General features: G+C 35.9%; 3 protein-coding genes across 6 annotated transcripts; 1 reads left to right on the top strand and 2 right to left on the bottom strand.

The window, feature by feature from the left end:
• Positions 1-663: 663 nt before the first annotated feature.
• On the bottom strand, positions 664-6816 carry LOC114720981 (DNA repair endonuclease UVH1). Of its 4 annotated transcripts, XM_028906739.1 has the most exons (10): positions 5863-6816; positions 5359-5582; positions 5102-5178; positions 4261-4425; positions 2534-3310; positions 2325-2435; positions 2147-2233; positions 1973-2050; positions 1397-1620; positions 664-1093 (listed from the first exon to the last, which is right to left on the bottom strand). In XM_028906739.1, the coding sequence occupies exons 1-10, from the start codon at positions 6729-6731 to the stop codon at positions 883-885; spliced, it is 2823 nt and encodes a 940-aa protein (XP_028762572.1). In that variant the 5' UTR covers positions 6732-6816; the 3' UTR covers positions 664-882. The 4 variants fall into 4 exon arrangements, with proteins under 4 accessions (XP_028762572.1, XP_028762571.1, XP_028762573.1 ...); XM_028906738.1 differs by having other exon boundaries at positions 1973-2233; XM_028906740.1 differs by lacking the exon at positions 664-1093 and adding an exon at positions 1233-1314 and having other exon boundaries at positions 1973-2233.
• Positions 6817-10873: 4057 nt separating this feature from the next.
• LOC114720985 (protein TIFY 10A) lies at positions 10874-12945 on the top strand. The gene is made up of 5 exons (XM_028906745.1): positions 10874-11192; positions 11587-11731; positions 11841-12163; positions 12255-12312; positions 12456-12945. Exons 1-5 carry the CDS (start codon positions 11168-11170, stop codon positions 12562-12564), a joined length of 660 nt encoding a protein of 219 aa, XP_028762578.1. The 5' UTR covers positions 10874-11167; the 3' UTR covers positions 12565-12945.
• Positions 12946-13142: 197 nt separating this feature from the next.
• On the bottom strand, positions 13143-16136 carry LOC114720984 (uncharacterized). The gene is made up of 5 exons (XM_028906744.1): positions 15519-16136; positions 15056-15154; positions 14291-14335; positions 13880-14017; positions 13143-13778 (listed from the first exon to the last, which is right to left on the bottom strand). Exons 1-5 carry the CDS (start codon positions 15900-15902, stop codon positions 13416-13418), a joined length of 1029 nt encoding a protein of 342 aa, XP_028762577.1. The 5' UTR covers positions 15903-16136; the 3' UTR covers positions 13143-13415.
• Positions 16137-16656: the final 520 nt, after the last annotated feature.

Raw genomic sequence — 16656 nt, 5'->3', positions numbered from 1 at the left:
GCTTGCGCCCCTTGTAGTGAAAGGCAGTGATACGGAAGAACTGTCTTTTCTCGCAATTCGATAACGGAGCGCTGCAAGTTCTTAACTATCCGTTTGGCACGGGGAAAAATGAGAGGAGGAGAACGAACTAACGAAGGAAAAATTTTAACAAGTCCAATTTAAAAAAATGAAAAAAAAATAGAGTTAAAAAATTTTAATTAATTTTTATTACTTTTTTATATTATTTTTTTATTAAAATTTCAAAACTTTATTTCTCCAATTTTTTAAATAAAATTTATTAAAATTTTTCTTCTTCTCTTCTTTCCTTTTTTCTCATACGGTCATACCATACAGTATTCAAAGCTCTGCCTGCATCCAGTTGCTTTTCTATCCATCGAAACACGAGCTACATAATGGAAGGGAAGTTCTTCATTTTTGTCCCCTTTTTTTTTACCATCCAACCGAATTCGATCTTTAATTACAAGGTGTTTTAAAATATTTTAGTGTAAGTATCCTATACGAACTCAACTAATTATAGTTTGCTTACTCTAGTTGAATTTATTCTCGCAAGGGCTTGCAAATTAAAAAATCTAAAAAGATCTGATGTACTTTCCACCATAGGTACATCCTCCCCCAATCCTCAATTTTTTTAAAACTGAAGAGCAACATGTCATTTAAAGGGACTAAAATCAAATTAAACCTTTTTATAAAAACCACAAATTATTTAATCTGAAAATTTACGCGCTGCACGCAAAGTGAGACAATGGGAATACATTTCTAAAATAAAAATGATACTATGAATCTGAAAAATCAATCGACTAATGTACAACATGAGAGACAATTACCAATGGAATAGCCCTAATGAATAATCCCATCATAAAAGAATTGAAGTATCTACATAGCTCACAACAAGGTTGGATATTTAGCATCAAGAAAGTCTCTAAGAGTGCGAGCAGCTTTTTGACCACCCATGAGTTCGGCCAGCTTCTCCACAGGAAGAATAGCAAGCTCAGCCAAACTCTTACATCCTTCCATTATGGTCCTGTAGTTTGAGTCTGTTACACCTGGAAGTCTTCTCAGAAACTCCACAGCAGACGTGTTGTAATTTTCAGCCCTGTCACACAGTAATTAACCTTTAACTTCGAATTCTAGGCGTAAGATGAACCAATCAACACAAACTCATTGACTACATTTAATACTACGAACCATACTTGGGAACACTTGCCTAAACACTAGGGCAATGCCTTTTTCAAAGTCCCTCACAGGGAAGGGACCGAAACAGGAAGCAACAAAATTTTGTGCTAACACAAGACTACAAGAGCCAATATGCAGGTTCTGCAGTTCCATTATTTCTACTTTCACACCTGATCCGGAAGCACGATTTAATCTCTCAACCTCAAAGGAAGTGACCACTTACCTCACATCATTTTCCACAATTCCTTCTTCTGAGGGAACACCCACTCTCATTGCCTTTGCTTCATCTGGTTCATCTTGATTTGCCTTCAGTGATGCGAATATTTCAGCAGTAGCATGCAAACTTCGAGACCAAATTATTCGTAGCCGAGGAAAGTGTAAAGCAAGCAATGACAACTTTGATATGATACTATTTGGCGTCACATCATCACCAATATCACTTGCAGACTGGAAAACAAATAAACACCACCTAAAGTCATCCACAGTTAAACATAACAAAAATGCTGTACTATATGTTGTAGAGGTGCATGTTTAAACATTTATAATTATGAAGGATAACAAACAAAATATATTCCTTATCAACCCAATCAAACCAGGTCATTATTATAATACTTAATTAGGCTTGCATAGAAATCAGCATGACCTAACATTTTCCATCTAGACCTGTTATGTTGGGCTATAAATTAAAGGCCAAGCATTCTCAGGCATCGAATTCCGCATTTGGACTAGCCAGCAACTCTATTGTGACAACAGGACACTAGATTGCGGCTTACATAGAGATGAATTGTGATCAGCAAACCTGGAATGAGAAGCTCTTATCCTGTGAGAACTCAATTAACAGTACTGGTATCCTATAATATCGCACCATTGTTTCCACCTGGTGGTAAAGACGTCCTGATGTGAAGCTCATAAAGAGATCTTGGATGCTTTTTCTTTCCACACAAATAAATGGTGAGAGAATATAGTCACCAACTTCTAGGGTCACTGGAATAATGCGCATTCCCTTTTGATGAAGAACATTAGGAAGGCTGCTCATGAACTCCCTCATGTCCACTATGACCTGAAAAGTTAAATTCCCAGAATACAAGTTAGCTGGCAAGCAAATGAATCAGATATCATGGATGAAAAAGATAATTATAAAAACAACAGACCTGCGTTTCTTTATCAGCCTCCTTTCTCCCACCTGCTTTTCTTGTTACTGAGTTTTGGGAGGTCGTTAAGTCTCCCTCTGCAATAGTATTCAATCCCAAACAACGACCATCCTGATAAACAGCAAGCAAAGTGCACCAAGCCAAAAAAGGGGAAATCACCGTGATGAACATAAGAAGTAAAAGAACATTTTAATAAGAGCGAGAAAAACCTGGTCAACTGGAATCATCATCATAGATTTCTGCCTGATTAAAGATTCAAATGCACCATTCTCCCGGCGTATGCTAGCCTCAAACTTTTGCACCTCAGTAGAATCTTCATAGAAAAGAAAATAGACTTTCAACCGTTTTGAAGGGTTTTCAGATTTGTAGACTTCAATTTCCCTAACAAAGGTCATATCTGGATGGTATACAATAACTATTGAAGGCTGTAATACATCAAGTATTGGCTGATCACTTTCTAAGGCATAAAAATGAACAGGTGGTAATGGTTTTGCATTCATGGATCCTGCAGCATTAGCATTAGTATGCCTCCGAAGAACTAAGTTGTCTACAGCTGTCCCACCAGCACCAACTGGATTAGTTTCCTCCATTCGGTCATTATTTTTTGAGTCAGAAATCCTTAAATTATCACTTGTTGATGCCTTTTTACTGTTATGGACTCCAGAGCCATCAGCAGTAACCGACCCATTTTTACTGCCTACTTTACCCTTTCCTTTTCCACGTTTTCGTCCACCAGAGTCAAGTCCCAGAGGATCTTCAACCATACAATCCTTTTCAGCTAGATCTCTTATTCCAGATGCTGCTGCCAAGAGTGCATCATGTTCCTGCTTGCTAATGCTGGCTTCAGCATTCTGTACAGGTGCCATAGGAGTAACTCCATCAAGAACCCCAAAACCTTTGGGATCCTTTGGCTTCTTTTTCTGACGCACTACATCCCGCAGCTGTAATTTGCTTAGCAAGTACTTCCTCCATTCTTCAGCCATGACCTTCACACACTCACACGCACAAACACAAGAGAGGGTGAGCAAATCAGTTTTCTTACATTCTTATATGCTACCAACCAAGAATGACAAGGACCAGAGGAAAAAGCATTGCAAAAATCAATCTGAACATGCCACCTTCAATCATAATAACAAAGAATTATGTAGCAAGCTATATCCAACAATCAAATAGAATACCAATTAATTTTCAACATTATTCTGCGACGAATATTGCATCATCATCAGAACAAATAAGAAATCACAGTGCAGATGAACAAAATATAATAGTGATTCATATAGCCTAACAGCCCTTCACAACTAACAAATGATCTTCCAAGGAATAAACATCTTAATTAATTGCTTGCAGCTTTGCGCCAAAGACTCTTGCAAAAGGACTAGAGACAAATATATAACTTATCACAAGCCTTCACTTAACAGCTTTAGGTTTTAGCTTTTCAAAACAAATAGTCATAGACAATGTCAACCAAAATGATTCTACATCACTTAGCTTTCCCTCAAACTCTATATAAAACTATCAAGCGATATTCTTCCTAGGTGAAGTATGTGTTTGATATGTAAATACAATAAATAAGAGGGTTAGTTAGGAGTTGGTTGGGGGTAACTAGGAGAGATTACTGTTAGTATAGGTGGCTTAGGACTAATTGTAAGGAGGCTTACGAGATTAACGAATGGAGTTACTCTCTCTCGTCTATCTATCTCTCTCCCTATTTCCCTCAGTTTCTCCCCCTTTCCTACCCTTTCTGCACACATCAGTGCTCTATAGCAGCACCAATCCGGCCATGTTTGCCAATGTGGGATACAGCTGGTAAGCAAAAAACCAATACAAATTACATCCCTAAAAATTAATGTTCAACCAAGTGAAGACATGAAAACGCGGGGGGAAATGTCACTTGGAATAAACTTTATAAGATCAAATGCAGAGAAGTAAGAAAAACCTTCTCTGGACTGTTGATGATGCATTCTTCAAGCTGCAAGCATGAACGTTCATCTTTACATGCCACTAGTACAATTCCATTATCATTACCTTCACCTTCACTCAAAACATCTTCCCCTGACACACCTTGCTTTCGTCTTTCCTCTTCTATCTCCTCAAGAACCTCCTGATATGACATGGGCAGATCAAATTCAGCTCAAACAATCAGAAGCTTACCATAATCAACGGCTGTCTACAAAAAACTTCATCAAGTCAAGCCATCCAAATTCTCAAAATATACCAGAAAGAGGAAGAAGAAAGTTGAAGTGATGCCAACAATTCATAGCTAACTTCTGTACCAAATAGTATCAAATGAACATGTGCCTATAGGTTCCTGTGTTGTAGGGCAGCTATTTTCTTATAAAATAACTCTTTTTTTTTTTGGTAAATACAAAGCTTGTCCTTCTACCTTCAAGCAGATGTTTATAATAGGTTTGAAAGGATTTGAACTAATAAGGATACTATTAAGGCAATGTTCCATTCATGCTATTATCTAGCATGCATAGAAAGCACACATTTTCAACAGAATTTTTTTGTCCTCGCATTATGGGATATAATTGTATTTATGGCCTCTAATTGGTAAATTTAATGGGGTTTTTAAGAAAGTTTCCCAGCTAACATGGAAAGAGCATAGAAAGCTTCTTTGCTAGATTTATTTTCAAGTTCCCTTCCTATAAGGACAAGTTATTCTAACTCTCCTCCCTCACTATATTCTCCCTCTTGCACACTAATGAAATTTTTTGTTTTACTGAAAGAATAAATCATAACACTGAGACTTGTAGAATTGGAATTCACTGACTCACACGTAAGACTTTCCACTTTGGCGCTTCTTCCAAAACTTCCTCCAAAGCTAACCCAGTATTTGAACTCTTTGACGAAACTGCTTCACATGCAATTACAAACATAGGCTCAAAGAATGGCATCCAAAAAGCATAGGAGTGTACAACATGTCTTTTCCCTTTTTTATGTTAATTTTCTTCGACCAAGATGATTAAGTAAGTCACGCAACAGAATCAACATTTATGCCAGATTTATCTGCAAAAACAATATATTTTCTGACCTTCTTCACTGTCATTGCCATCCCCCTTGCATTTTCTCTTTTTGCTTTTCGCAATCTTATTTGACTCATTTAATTTCGCACCATCTGATCTCTCCAGGCGATAAACACGTTTCTTTGCATAGTCAAATATCTTATAGCTCCCCTCTGCAAATATCCAAACTGATCGAAAGCTTTCTGACACTCTCAATGTGTCCAAATACCTCAAGAAAGTTATTGCATCATACCTATCCAGAGAAAGTCACTCAATCATTCCCTATTCATAAAATATTATTCAGAAGAACAAACTAATAAGAATGTCAAGAGTTGCTATAATTACAATATTCCCAGAAAATCAAGGGGTTCACGCATGTTTGTTAATGACTGATTACCGAAGGCATTACAGGCATCGCAAAATGCTTCATGTAGCCTCTTTTTTCTTATGAAAAAATTACAATAATATATAGCACAAACCTCTAAAAACTATTAATAACGTATGCAGACGGTAAGAGCAAGTAATGCATGTACCTTACAAGATAATCTAACAATTTCCTCAACGTCTTGAGGTCTGACACCAGCTGCTTTGTCTTCTTCCCCAAAGTATGCCAAATTGGATCCAACTGCCTCCGCACAATCTCATCGAACGACTTGAACAATCCATTTTCCACCGTCAAATCCTCAACGTCAACTTTATTAGTCTTCCTCATCTCCTTTAGACATGCATCCATAACCTCGATGATGGCTTTCTGAATCCCCATCATGTATTTAGTCATTGGCACCCTTATATCCACCACATCCGGGGGGGCCTTCTCCAGTTCCTGCGAAACATACACCTGAAACCTTGGCCACAAGTGCAACTTCCGGATGTACAAACACTTCATAGTTCGCTCCACCTTAGCAAACCCAGATACCATCGCGTGAGGCTTATCAGAGAAAGCCCGAATATATGCATCTCGATTAAAAGACCGGATGATTCTAACTATAAATGCTTCAGTGGAGGTTTCAGAGAGTGAATGGGCATTCAGGATGACAAGCCCAGCAATACTGGATGTGGGTAATTTGTTCGTTAAAAGATCCACAATTAGAATTCTGGGTGTGATGAAAAAAGTTAATCCGGAAGAGTAAAGAGAATGGCGGTGGTGAGCAGGAAGATCGGCAGTGATTTCAGAGGGGATTTGTTGGAATTGGGGATTCTGAGCTTTGAGGTGGAAAAAGATTTTCGATTTGAGGGAAGATGGAGAGGAAGAGAGGATAAGAAGAGTTCCTTGAGAAGAAGAGTGTAGAAGGAGAAGAGAGGCAATGAGCTTGGGTAGAGAGAGACCAGAGGAAAGGATGACAAGCCCACCATTGGAATCATCAAGAAGGTCTGTGATTATATGCTCGTGGAATTGAACCATCAATTTCGACTGTAATCGTAGATTAAATCGAGTTCAGAAGACTCGTAGATAAAGAGAGCAACTTTGATTTGAGGCTGTTGCTGCAGGGGACAGTGACGAGCTGAACAAGGGTTTGAGCGGTTATGCTTTGACCTGCGCGGCAAAACCATGAGAGAGCGCGACAAAATCTGGAATATTCAAAAATAAAAAATAAAAAACTAAAATAGATATTTGATCTTTTAACTTTTTATAAAATTTTAATTTGGTTCTTTAACTTTAAAAAATATACATTTATTCCTTTGATCCTAAAATTATTAGACTTCAATGATATTTTTTGTAACAACCATAGATATTTTAAAAATTAAATTTAATATGTTAGTATTTGAGAATATTTTATCAACATTTAAGATCTTAATCTCATTATTTTTTTAAAAAGAATTTAGACTTAAAGGACTAAGAGTTTTTTTTTTTTTTAAGTTATGAGACCAAATTAAAATTTTGTACAAAATTAAAAGAATAAATGTATATTTTAGCTAAAATAAAAAAGGATGGACGTATCAAAAGGTCAATACTTTGTACAATTTTTATTTCTCAAATTTATTCTTATTTTAATTTTTGTCTCTTAAATTTCTAACAATAATTTTTTATCTTTAGTTTTTTTATTTAAAATATTGGGCCTTGTAATTGAATAAAAATTTATACCATTTTGCCCTTAAGAAAACAAAACCTATAATTTAAAACTATAAGGATCAAAACTAAAATGAGAATATTAAAAGACCAAAGATTATATTAATCCCACATCAAATAAGAGAAAAATTATCATATATTAGATAGATGGCAAAGCAAGAAAATTAAATATAAATAGGTTTTTTAATTTTATATAATATTAACACGTTTTAAATTTAAAGAATTTAGTATTTATAAATATTGCTACTCAACTCATAAATGCAAAAATTGGTTGGCTTATAAATATAATATTTTGTTTTCAAACATTAAATTTTGGGGCCTATCAATATTAAATAAAAGAGAAAGTTGTTATGAAGTCTTAAGTAAATATAATTACTACAAAGTTACGATAATAGCAGAGGAACTTGTAATGACAAGATTCAAAATAGTGAGTGGTAACCGCTCATTTGTTGTTAAAACTTGTTGATAATTATTTTCTTTTTTTTCAAATTTTATTATAATTGTTCTTAAATAAAACGCAAAGTTGGTATATATATTGGATATATGGATAATTTCCAATCATTATTTCAGCAGGTCTTTCTTGAGAAAAAAATTGTGAAATTCTTAAAATTTAGATGAATTGCATATAGTCCAATGACTCCCTTAAAGTTTTAATTGCATGTAACTAAATGACGTTTTAAAATTTAAAAAAGTTTTAATTGCGTACTACTCAAAGGCCATGGCCGTCTTGTCGGAGACTTGCACTGAAATTTTAAGAAATCAACATAATTATTAAAAAAATTTCATTGACAACAAAACAATTTGTAATGATAAATTCTAAAAAAAAATAACAACTGGTGATTTATTATTAGACATACTAATAATCTTTACTTGGAATCTCACGACTCCCTCATCCTTGTTTTCTCCTCACTCTATTCATTCGTTCATTGGGAAATCGTTGTCCTGCCAAACCAGAAACAATGACCCATAGCTACCCGTTGCCATGCTCCATACACAATTACAACGTGCGCATTTGGCAGATAAGAAAGAGGTCCATCTCACCTCATCCTTGACGCCCACTAGCCCCGACACGGCATCTACTTGCCTCTGCCACGTTCCTCTCTTGAACTGCTCTCACTCCCCCACCTGCACGCGCTTCTACTTTCCTCCTTGACTCTGCCCCCACCTGCGCCGTTACTCTTCTGGCCTCCTCCTCCACGAATCACATTTTGTTTTAAACGCATTTTATCAATAAAGATAACTTTATTCTTAATATAAAATTTAGTTTGAATTTTAATTTGATTTTAAATAAAAAATCTTTATCTATTTTGTCTCTCATATTTATTTATTTTTTTCAAGGCAGTCCTTATAGTAATAATAGTTTTAAGTAATATATTCAATTGATAAGAGTATTGTATGAAAGACAACACCTATATAGTATAAGTATTTAACTTAACTAATTTTTATATCTATTCAAATTGGTTAACTAATTTTTATATTAAGAACCGAAGTAGTACCGTAATGTAGTCAAATACCCCATTACAATGTACTTTCTTTCTTTCTTTTTGCGAGCCCCCGTTACAATGTACATGGGGCATATCAGTTGTCTTCATATTCTAAAATGCTCCTCTGATCCTATATATAAGACCCATTTAACTAATTTGATTAGATTAAAAAAATTAGGTAAATTAGTTAATTATAAGAAAAGTGACACATTTTTCCTAAAACACCATAATCATCTTTTTTAATACCCCCTCTCCCTTTTTTATTTGATTATGGTTGAGGGAGTATCTATAGGAGTAATTTAGAGAAAATTGATAAATATGAGAAATGGATCTTATATTTAGGACCAAAACTAACTCAAGAATTGGATCCTATATTAAGGACTAGAGGAGTACTTATATTATTTCCATAAATTAGTACAAATAGTTATCGCATAAGATGAATATATGTTAGTTTGTATTGTGCTTTATTTAAAACAAAATTATACTACCTCTGGTTTTAAATATAAAAACTAAATAAGAACTTTATTTTGATACTAAATACAAGATCTTAATTTACTTTTTTTTTTCAAATTTATAATTTTTTACCTAAAGTATCTCTATTAATTACACATATTAAATGGCTCCTAATCAAATAATAGTTTAATGTACATGATTAAAAAAAGTGATTTAAGGAAATCAAGGTATATACTCCTCCAGTCTTTAATATAGGACCCAATTGTTGAGTTGGTTTTGGTTCTAAATATTCCCATCTCTCATATTTATCAATTTTTTCTAAATTACCCCTATGGATACTCTCTCAACCATAATCAAATAAAAAAGGGAGAGGGGGTATTAAAAAAGATGATTATGGTGTTTTAGGAAAAACGTGTCATATTTTTTATAATTAACTAACTCATCTAATTTTCTTAATCCAATCAAATTAGTTAAATGGGTCTTATATTAAGGATCGAAAGAGTATACTAAAAAAAACTAACTTAATTAATTATTAATATTTATTGTTTGCTACCTTCTTAATATTTATTATAAATTAATTATCTAGATCTTATACTACTTCCAATCCTTAATATAAGAGCTAGTTGACTAATTTGAGTGGATTAGAAAAATTAGTCAAGTTATTCATTAGTAATAAACAGGTGTTGTCTTTCCTAAAATATCTTTATTAATCAATTATATTGGTTAAAATTATTATTATTATAAGGATTGTTTTAGAAAAAATAAATAAATATGAGAGATAAAATAAATTAAAATCTTATATTTACTATTAAAATAAAAATCAAACCAGTTCTAAATAAGAATAGGACTTAATAATTTAGGAAGGAGTAATATTTTCAACTTACAACTACTCCCTCCGTTCTTTATTATAAGAGACGAATAACCGAATTACGTTGATAAAAAAAACAGTTAAAATTAGTTAAGAACAATTAATATGTAAAAAGTATAATTTTTTTTTCCAAAAATACCCTCATTAATAAGGAGAGAGAACAATGGTAATTTATTAAAAGAAAGAGAAGTGGGAAGGAGAGAGAGTGTGAGTTTGAGACAATAAATATGGGTAAAATAGGAAATCAACACAAAAAAGTAGAGACAACTTTTAAATGTCTCTTATATATAAGAACATGCCATAAGCACTAAATGTCTCTTATAATAAGGAATGGAAGGAGTATCTACTACCCGTTAAAATTAGTTAAAATTTAAACAGCGAGTCGGAGATGGATATCATGTTATCGGATCCAAATTCAATAATAGAAGGGCAATCAGGTAAAAGCCGTGGAGAAAGTGAACGACAGCCTTTCACGTTTCCGTTAAAGAGACGCAAAGATCACGTGGCGGAATCACGTGAATAATAAATTTTATTTAAGTATTCACCTACTGTGCCATAAAAGGAGACGAAGCAAAAAAACATGCTCCGATTCCAACAGTCACATATTCCTCGTGCTTTAATTTGCCACCCTCCATCCCAATTATATAATGCCAATCCACACTTTCTCCGTCTCAATAGCTTCATTGAGTGCAAAACAAGGTTCTCGACAACCTCCAATCATCTCTTTCATCGATAGAAGTAACCTAACCGACCTAGATCCACCCTCGAAACCATCCATTTCAAGAATTCTCTGAAGCTGCTCCTTGGTTTGTTTCTCTTCTGGCTGTAATTACGTTGTTTTCTCGGTATTCATCACAGTACTTGGAGTTTTCCGACCAGAGGCTGGTGAAGTTGCCGGCTGATCGACGTTTTCTTGGAATTTTTGTAGTGAATACTCGGGGATCTTTTCCCTCTGGAGTCGCGATATGACTTCGGGCGTCGAAGGAAGTGGTATGGATTAAATTTATTTTTCCCGCTCGCCCTATCATTTCTGAATTTTTTGGCCTTTTGCTTACGGTCTTCTTTGAAAGTATCGCTTGCAGCTTCTTTTCTTTTTATATTCCTAGGAAACAACTTGTTTAGATTACGAGTTACGAAATTTTATGGTCTTTGTGAAGTAAAATTACCATAACTGTAGTAAACTGAAGATGTTTGGGGCTTTTTCTAAAATTTCGTCATTCCTAGGCTGGGCATAACTTTGTATCCCAATTTTAACTTTTTGAACTCCATAAGATTAAATTGGAAGATAAAAAACGATAAGATTTCGGATATTTTCAGTAGAGAAAATTTGGCTTTTGTGTATCGTCAAAATTCCTGAATTGCCTGAACTTAAAATCGCTGACAGATTTAGCTGAGATATCTTGTGAGTCCGCAACAACCATGAACTTGTTCCCTACCAAGGAGAACGATAGAACACCGCAAAGCTTCTCTACAATGAACTTATTTCCGCATCTCTCCTCAGAAGAGATTCCAAAGATGGCAAATTCCAGGTGTGTTAAGTCAATTTGGAGCCTTTTACGGATCCATACAATTCCTCCAGAGACCTGAGGACTGTACTAGTTCATGACTCTGATGATTTTTAACTATCATGATGTACAGTGTACCTAAGTCTGTCGCTAAGGAGCCTAGAGCTGCGCAGATGACAATCTTTTATGGTGGGCAAGTTTTCGTGTTGGATGATTTTCCTGCTGAAAAAGTCATGGAGATCTTGGCCTTTGCCAGCAAAGGAACATCATCCCCTATACAGAACAACAGCTCTGCTTATGCTTTTCCTCAGAGCCAGCCATCGTTTCCTCATAATTCAACTGGATTTTCTTCAGATTCCCAAAGGCCAGTTTCTCCTAACGTAAATAATATTCCTCATATTTGCAACACTTTGGTTCAAGGGAGTCCTCAGTCACCATCTGGACCTGTGGTTGGTGGTAATTTTCTTTCCATCACTATAATATTTAATGGATGGATGATTTGTGTCACTGTTAGGCGTTTTTTAATCATAACTTCCTTTCCTTACAGACCTTCCGATTGCTAGAAAAGCTTCGCTTCATCGTTTCTTGGAGAAGAGAAAGGACAGGTGAGCCCACTTAAGAAATCAAGGATACTCAAAATCAAGAATTATTTCCCGATCCTTGGTGTATCTGTTTACATACATAACCCCTCAGTCCCTTTGTACAAGAGGTCGTTGATTCTAGTGAATACCATTTCTTGTCCTTGTAGGATTGCCGCCAGAGCACCGTATCAAACAAGCAACCCCATGGCGGTTCCAAATAAGTCAAACGAATCCATGCCATGGCTTGAATTGGCTGCAAAGTCGCCCCACATCTGACCGTCTTAGCGTGGCAGCAGTTCTATCTGTTATATAATGTAATTAAGGATTCTGACGGCTCCTTTTGTAGCAATCTGTGATATGAGCAACTTCTGTTCTCATAGGCCTTTTAATAGATCTAAAAAGTGATTAGTCCTAGTTATTCTCTGTATTTGGTTTAGAAATTCCCGAGGGATTTCAGCTTTTGGATCCATTGTCCGTTGTACTTAGTTCTATTTTCAAACTGATAAAGCATAGAAGTTGGAATTGCGTAAAAGTTTCTGGTGAGTCGCATGGTTTCAGATAATGTTGTTCCGTTGTCTATAAAAATTTGCTGTACGCTTCTGTTATGTAGTGAAAAAATGGACTGTTATTCATATGGATCTCTTCTCTTCCTCTGTATTCTTTCTTTGATCCAAGTTTATGTCACAAGCAAAATAGCATCTTTCTTTTTTACTGCTTCGATTCTGTTGTTTTCCTCCGTCCTCTTGTTCATTGAAAGACCTGATCTAAACCTTTATGTGATAAGGAATTAGTGCACACAATGCAAATATTCCGCTACGCAGAACTAAAAAACGACACATTTAAACGACTGGAAATATTCACAAAGTAAATGTTCGTTTATTTGCTTTGTATTTTGGTAATATGCCTAGCCGCCGGTAAAGAAACAGTCCGTATCTCATTAGTCGGCTGCTGCTAATGCACCCCCACGCATGCTGATTTATATGATTATGAAGTATATTCGCTCAAAGAAGAAAGTAGAACTCTAAATTTCCTTTCTTATAAGCTCTACAATTCCCAAATGAAGTTAATGGAGCACGTATGCACTTACAAGCCAAAATTGTCAAATCCATATTTGCAAAAATGGATTTCTAATCTGAATTTGCATTGGTGTCGATATCTGCAGGGCTTTTCCGGATTCTCCGTAGCAACAAGGGAACGGGTTTTTCCAAGACAGAGACATTAATATTGTTCCAAACATCAGAAACTGTGGGGAGTGCAGCAATTTTCTCGGCTATACTCATGTCTTCTGGAAGAACAGAACCAAAAACTGTGTATGCTTTTCTCCACTCCCCATGGTTAGCAAGGCTTATGAAGAATTCTGGTCCTCCATCAACCCAAGCAATAGAACCCCTTCTTATTGTTGGACAGTCTTCCACTGGTATTTTCTTAAATGGGTTTCCCTGTGCTTCCAAGGTTCCTTGAATTAATGCAGAAGGAGGACCAAAAGGAGCCTGTCGAAAACAGAGGATTTGCTTCAGAATTTCAGACAAGATAATAGCAGAAGTAATATAGATCAATCTATGTTAAGATCTATGATTTGTCTCGATCTTACATTTTTTAAGTGGTTTCCTTCTGCATCCCATGATTGGCCTCGGCCTTCTGCACGGTAAAATTGGCACCCCGCACAATGGCGCAAAGCCAGCAACTCTAGAATGTAGGTCACTGAGCGTGGAGCACAGTCGGGGAAAAGCTGCGTCACATGAAAAAATAAGACATGAAAAATTGACGCTTCAGAGTTTATTCCCAGAACTATGTTGAAGGTAAGCTTATTAAAAGGAAGAAGATTATAATTTAGAGACTAGATAAGCAAAAACAGATCAACAACAAACACTATAAATTCATTGCATATACTCCAAGGAAGAAGGTAATGACAGACTCATATCAGAAAACAAGAAAGAAGGCTAAAAAATCTATAGAATCGAAGCATCAGCATTTTGGAACTCCCTCAAGCTTGAGCACTTACTTTGACGCGAAGAGCTCCGTGTTCTGTTTCCAATTCAATGATACCCTGCAAAAATTAAAAAAAAAAAAAAAACGGTGTCTTACTCAGATCAGTAAATAGGGGACCCATCAAATCATGCCCTGGATGTCTTGGCATCTCAAGTATAAAGACCTCTATATGCTGAACAATTAAAAAAAAAAAAAGAAAGAAAGAAAGATTCAGGTCCACATAGTCTCGTCAATTCCACTTCGAAAGAGGACGGATAATAGCCCAGTTTGTTCAACATTCCCAACAAGCTGTTTTAAGGTCAACATCTTTTTTCTCTTTCTTTTACCCCCTTTACCTTAATCCTCAATATGTTTCCAGCGATCAGCGTGAAAAACCGGATGATTTTTCCCAATCCACTTGTCCACTTCCCCCACCCTTGTCCACTTCCTGCGCCTCTCTAAACTACCCAATCGTGAATGCATCAATTGTATCAATCCAAATTGACACCCAAGGGTCAATAAAGTAAACAAGGTTACAAAAATACCGAGTAACAATTAAAAGCCATACATCCATCAAGCAGAAAACTAGTCCCCCAATGTTTGGAAAGCTCCCTGTCTGGTTGAGCGTGCTTTTTTAAGACAGTACATTTGATGTGAAGGAAAATATTAGAGCTTCTGTCAGTTCCATGGATATTAAACCGATAATTATCGAGTCAATTTTGTCGCACGAAGGGAAAATAACATTTATGAATGAATGCATTCACAATAAGATATAGAAAAGTAAACATTCTTGTCTTACTTCTCCTTTTCCAAAGATGAGACCGGAAGTCCAACTAACTTTTCCCCCAGCTTCTTGTCGTGCGGGAGCCAAGCTGTCCTTTTGTTTCTTCAACCAGCACTGGAAAAATGAGGTTATATGATGGGGCTAAAGCAAAATCTAAAGAGAGATAAAATCCAAAAAACATCTAAGATTGATCTATGCATCAATCACACGGAGGAATGTGCAATTTTCTGGGGGCAGTACAGGGAACTGAATGAATACGATAGATCGTTTCTTCAAACGCAACAACAAATATACTGTACTTGACATACTGCATGCATACTCCTCCGAAGTCATTCCCACTAAAGGGAAATTAATTTCCAGTATAACAAGAATCTGTCATAGTCATCTAGTTCAGCAACTATGATTCATCACCAAGCCCATCCAAAATCAAGCCAAGCGAAAATCCAACAGCTAGCCAAACAAATTCACTATCACTTACCTCGCCGAACTTAGATCCGCAAGTCTCACGATTCCCACAAAACACCCACGAATCACAGAGACACGGTCCATCGTTCCCAGTACACATGGATTTACAAGCGTTGCAGCAATCTTCGGAATTATTAAATTTAAACTCAGAACCCCACTTCACAGCGGCACCCCATAGCTCCAGATTTTCAATTCCTCTACAGCATCCCCCATAACCTTCCACAGAATTCTCCATTGCCACGCCATCTCCAACCAACTCCGCAACGGGAGAGGTCCCTATGTTTGTGAGCACTGCCGAGGCGAAGGCGTAGACCAAACCGCACGAAACCAAGCAAACCAAAAAGAGGATCAAGCGACGAGGAAGAGTGGGCTCCGGGTCGTGAGGTTTACGACCCATTAGAGAACTAGAGGAAGAGCAAAACCCAGAAAGAGGATTGGATTAGCGATTTGAGCGTTTTGGTGATTCTGGGAAATGGTGGCCGTTGACCACCAAAAGCGGCAAATTAAGGATACAATAGAGCAGTGACTCTTCCGTGATGCCAGTCCAACTATGAATGGGACAGATCGCGGTCATAGTGATTCAAGGTACAGACTCGTGTGGGTGGGCGGTTAGAATTGCTGATTCTTTCCCTTCCGAGTGCTGACAACAAAAGAAACAAATTAGGGTCCTGTGTCATTTTTCCTAGACGCTGAATTTCATGTTTAACTTCACTTTTTTTGGTAGGGGAAGGAAAGGATTACAGAGGAGGGATCTTTTTTTTTGGTCAAAATACAGAGGAGGGATTTAAAAAATGGGAAAATTCAGGTCCTTGTTTTTAATAGGAGTTTTTTTTCCCACAATTTTTCTAAACAAATTTCTAACCAAAAGAGTAGGTGCGACTTTTATTTTTGTGATCAGATTTTAGTAAACACGTGTATGCAAATAAAACATTTATTTTTTTTACCAAGAAGGAAAACATTTATTATTTAAAAGAACTAATTTTACATATGACTTTATTTTTTTTTTTTTGACCAGCAGACATATGACTTTATTATTGAACCTTCTAAATAAAACATAAGAAATACAAATACTTGACTCTCCAAATTTAATCATGTTTGTGTATTTTATTTTAATAGATTTCCCGTTTTTTACTGCTGTTTTTAATTTGAGT

Source organism: Neltuma alba, unplaced genomic scaffold, assembly GCF_004799145.2.
Source record: "Neltuma alba isolate B1F8T4 unplaced genomic scaffold, ASM479914v2 tig00012009_pilon, whole genome shotgun sequence".
NCBI lineage: Eukaryota > Viridiplantae > Streptophyta > Magnoliopsida > Fabales > Fabaceae > Neltuma > Neltuma alba.
Note: the sequence above shows the minus strand (reverse complement) of the source record. Positions and strands in the feature narration are given on the sequence as shown.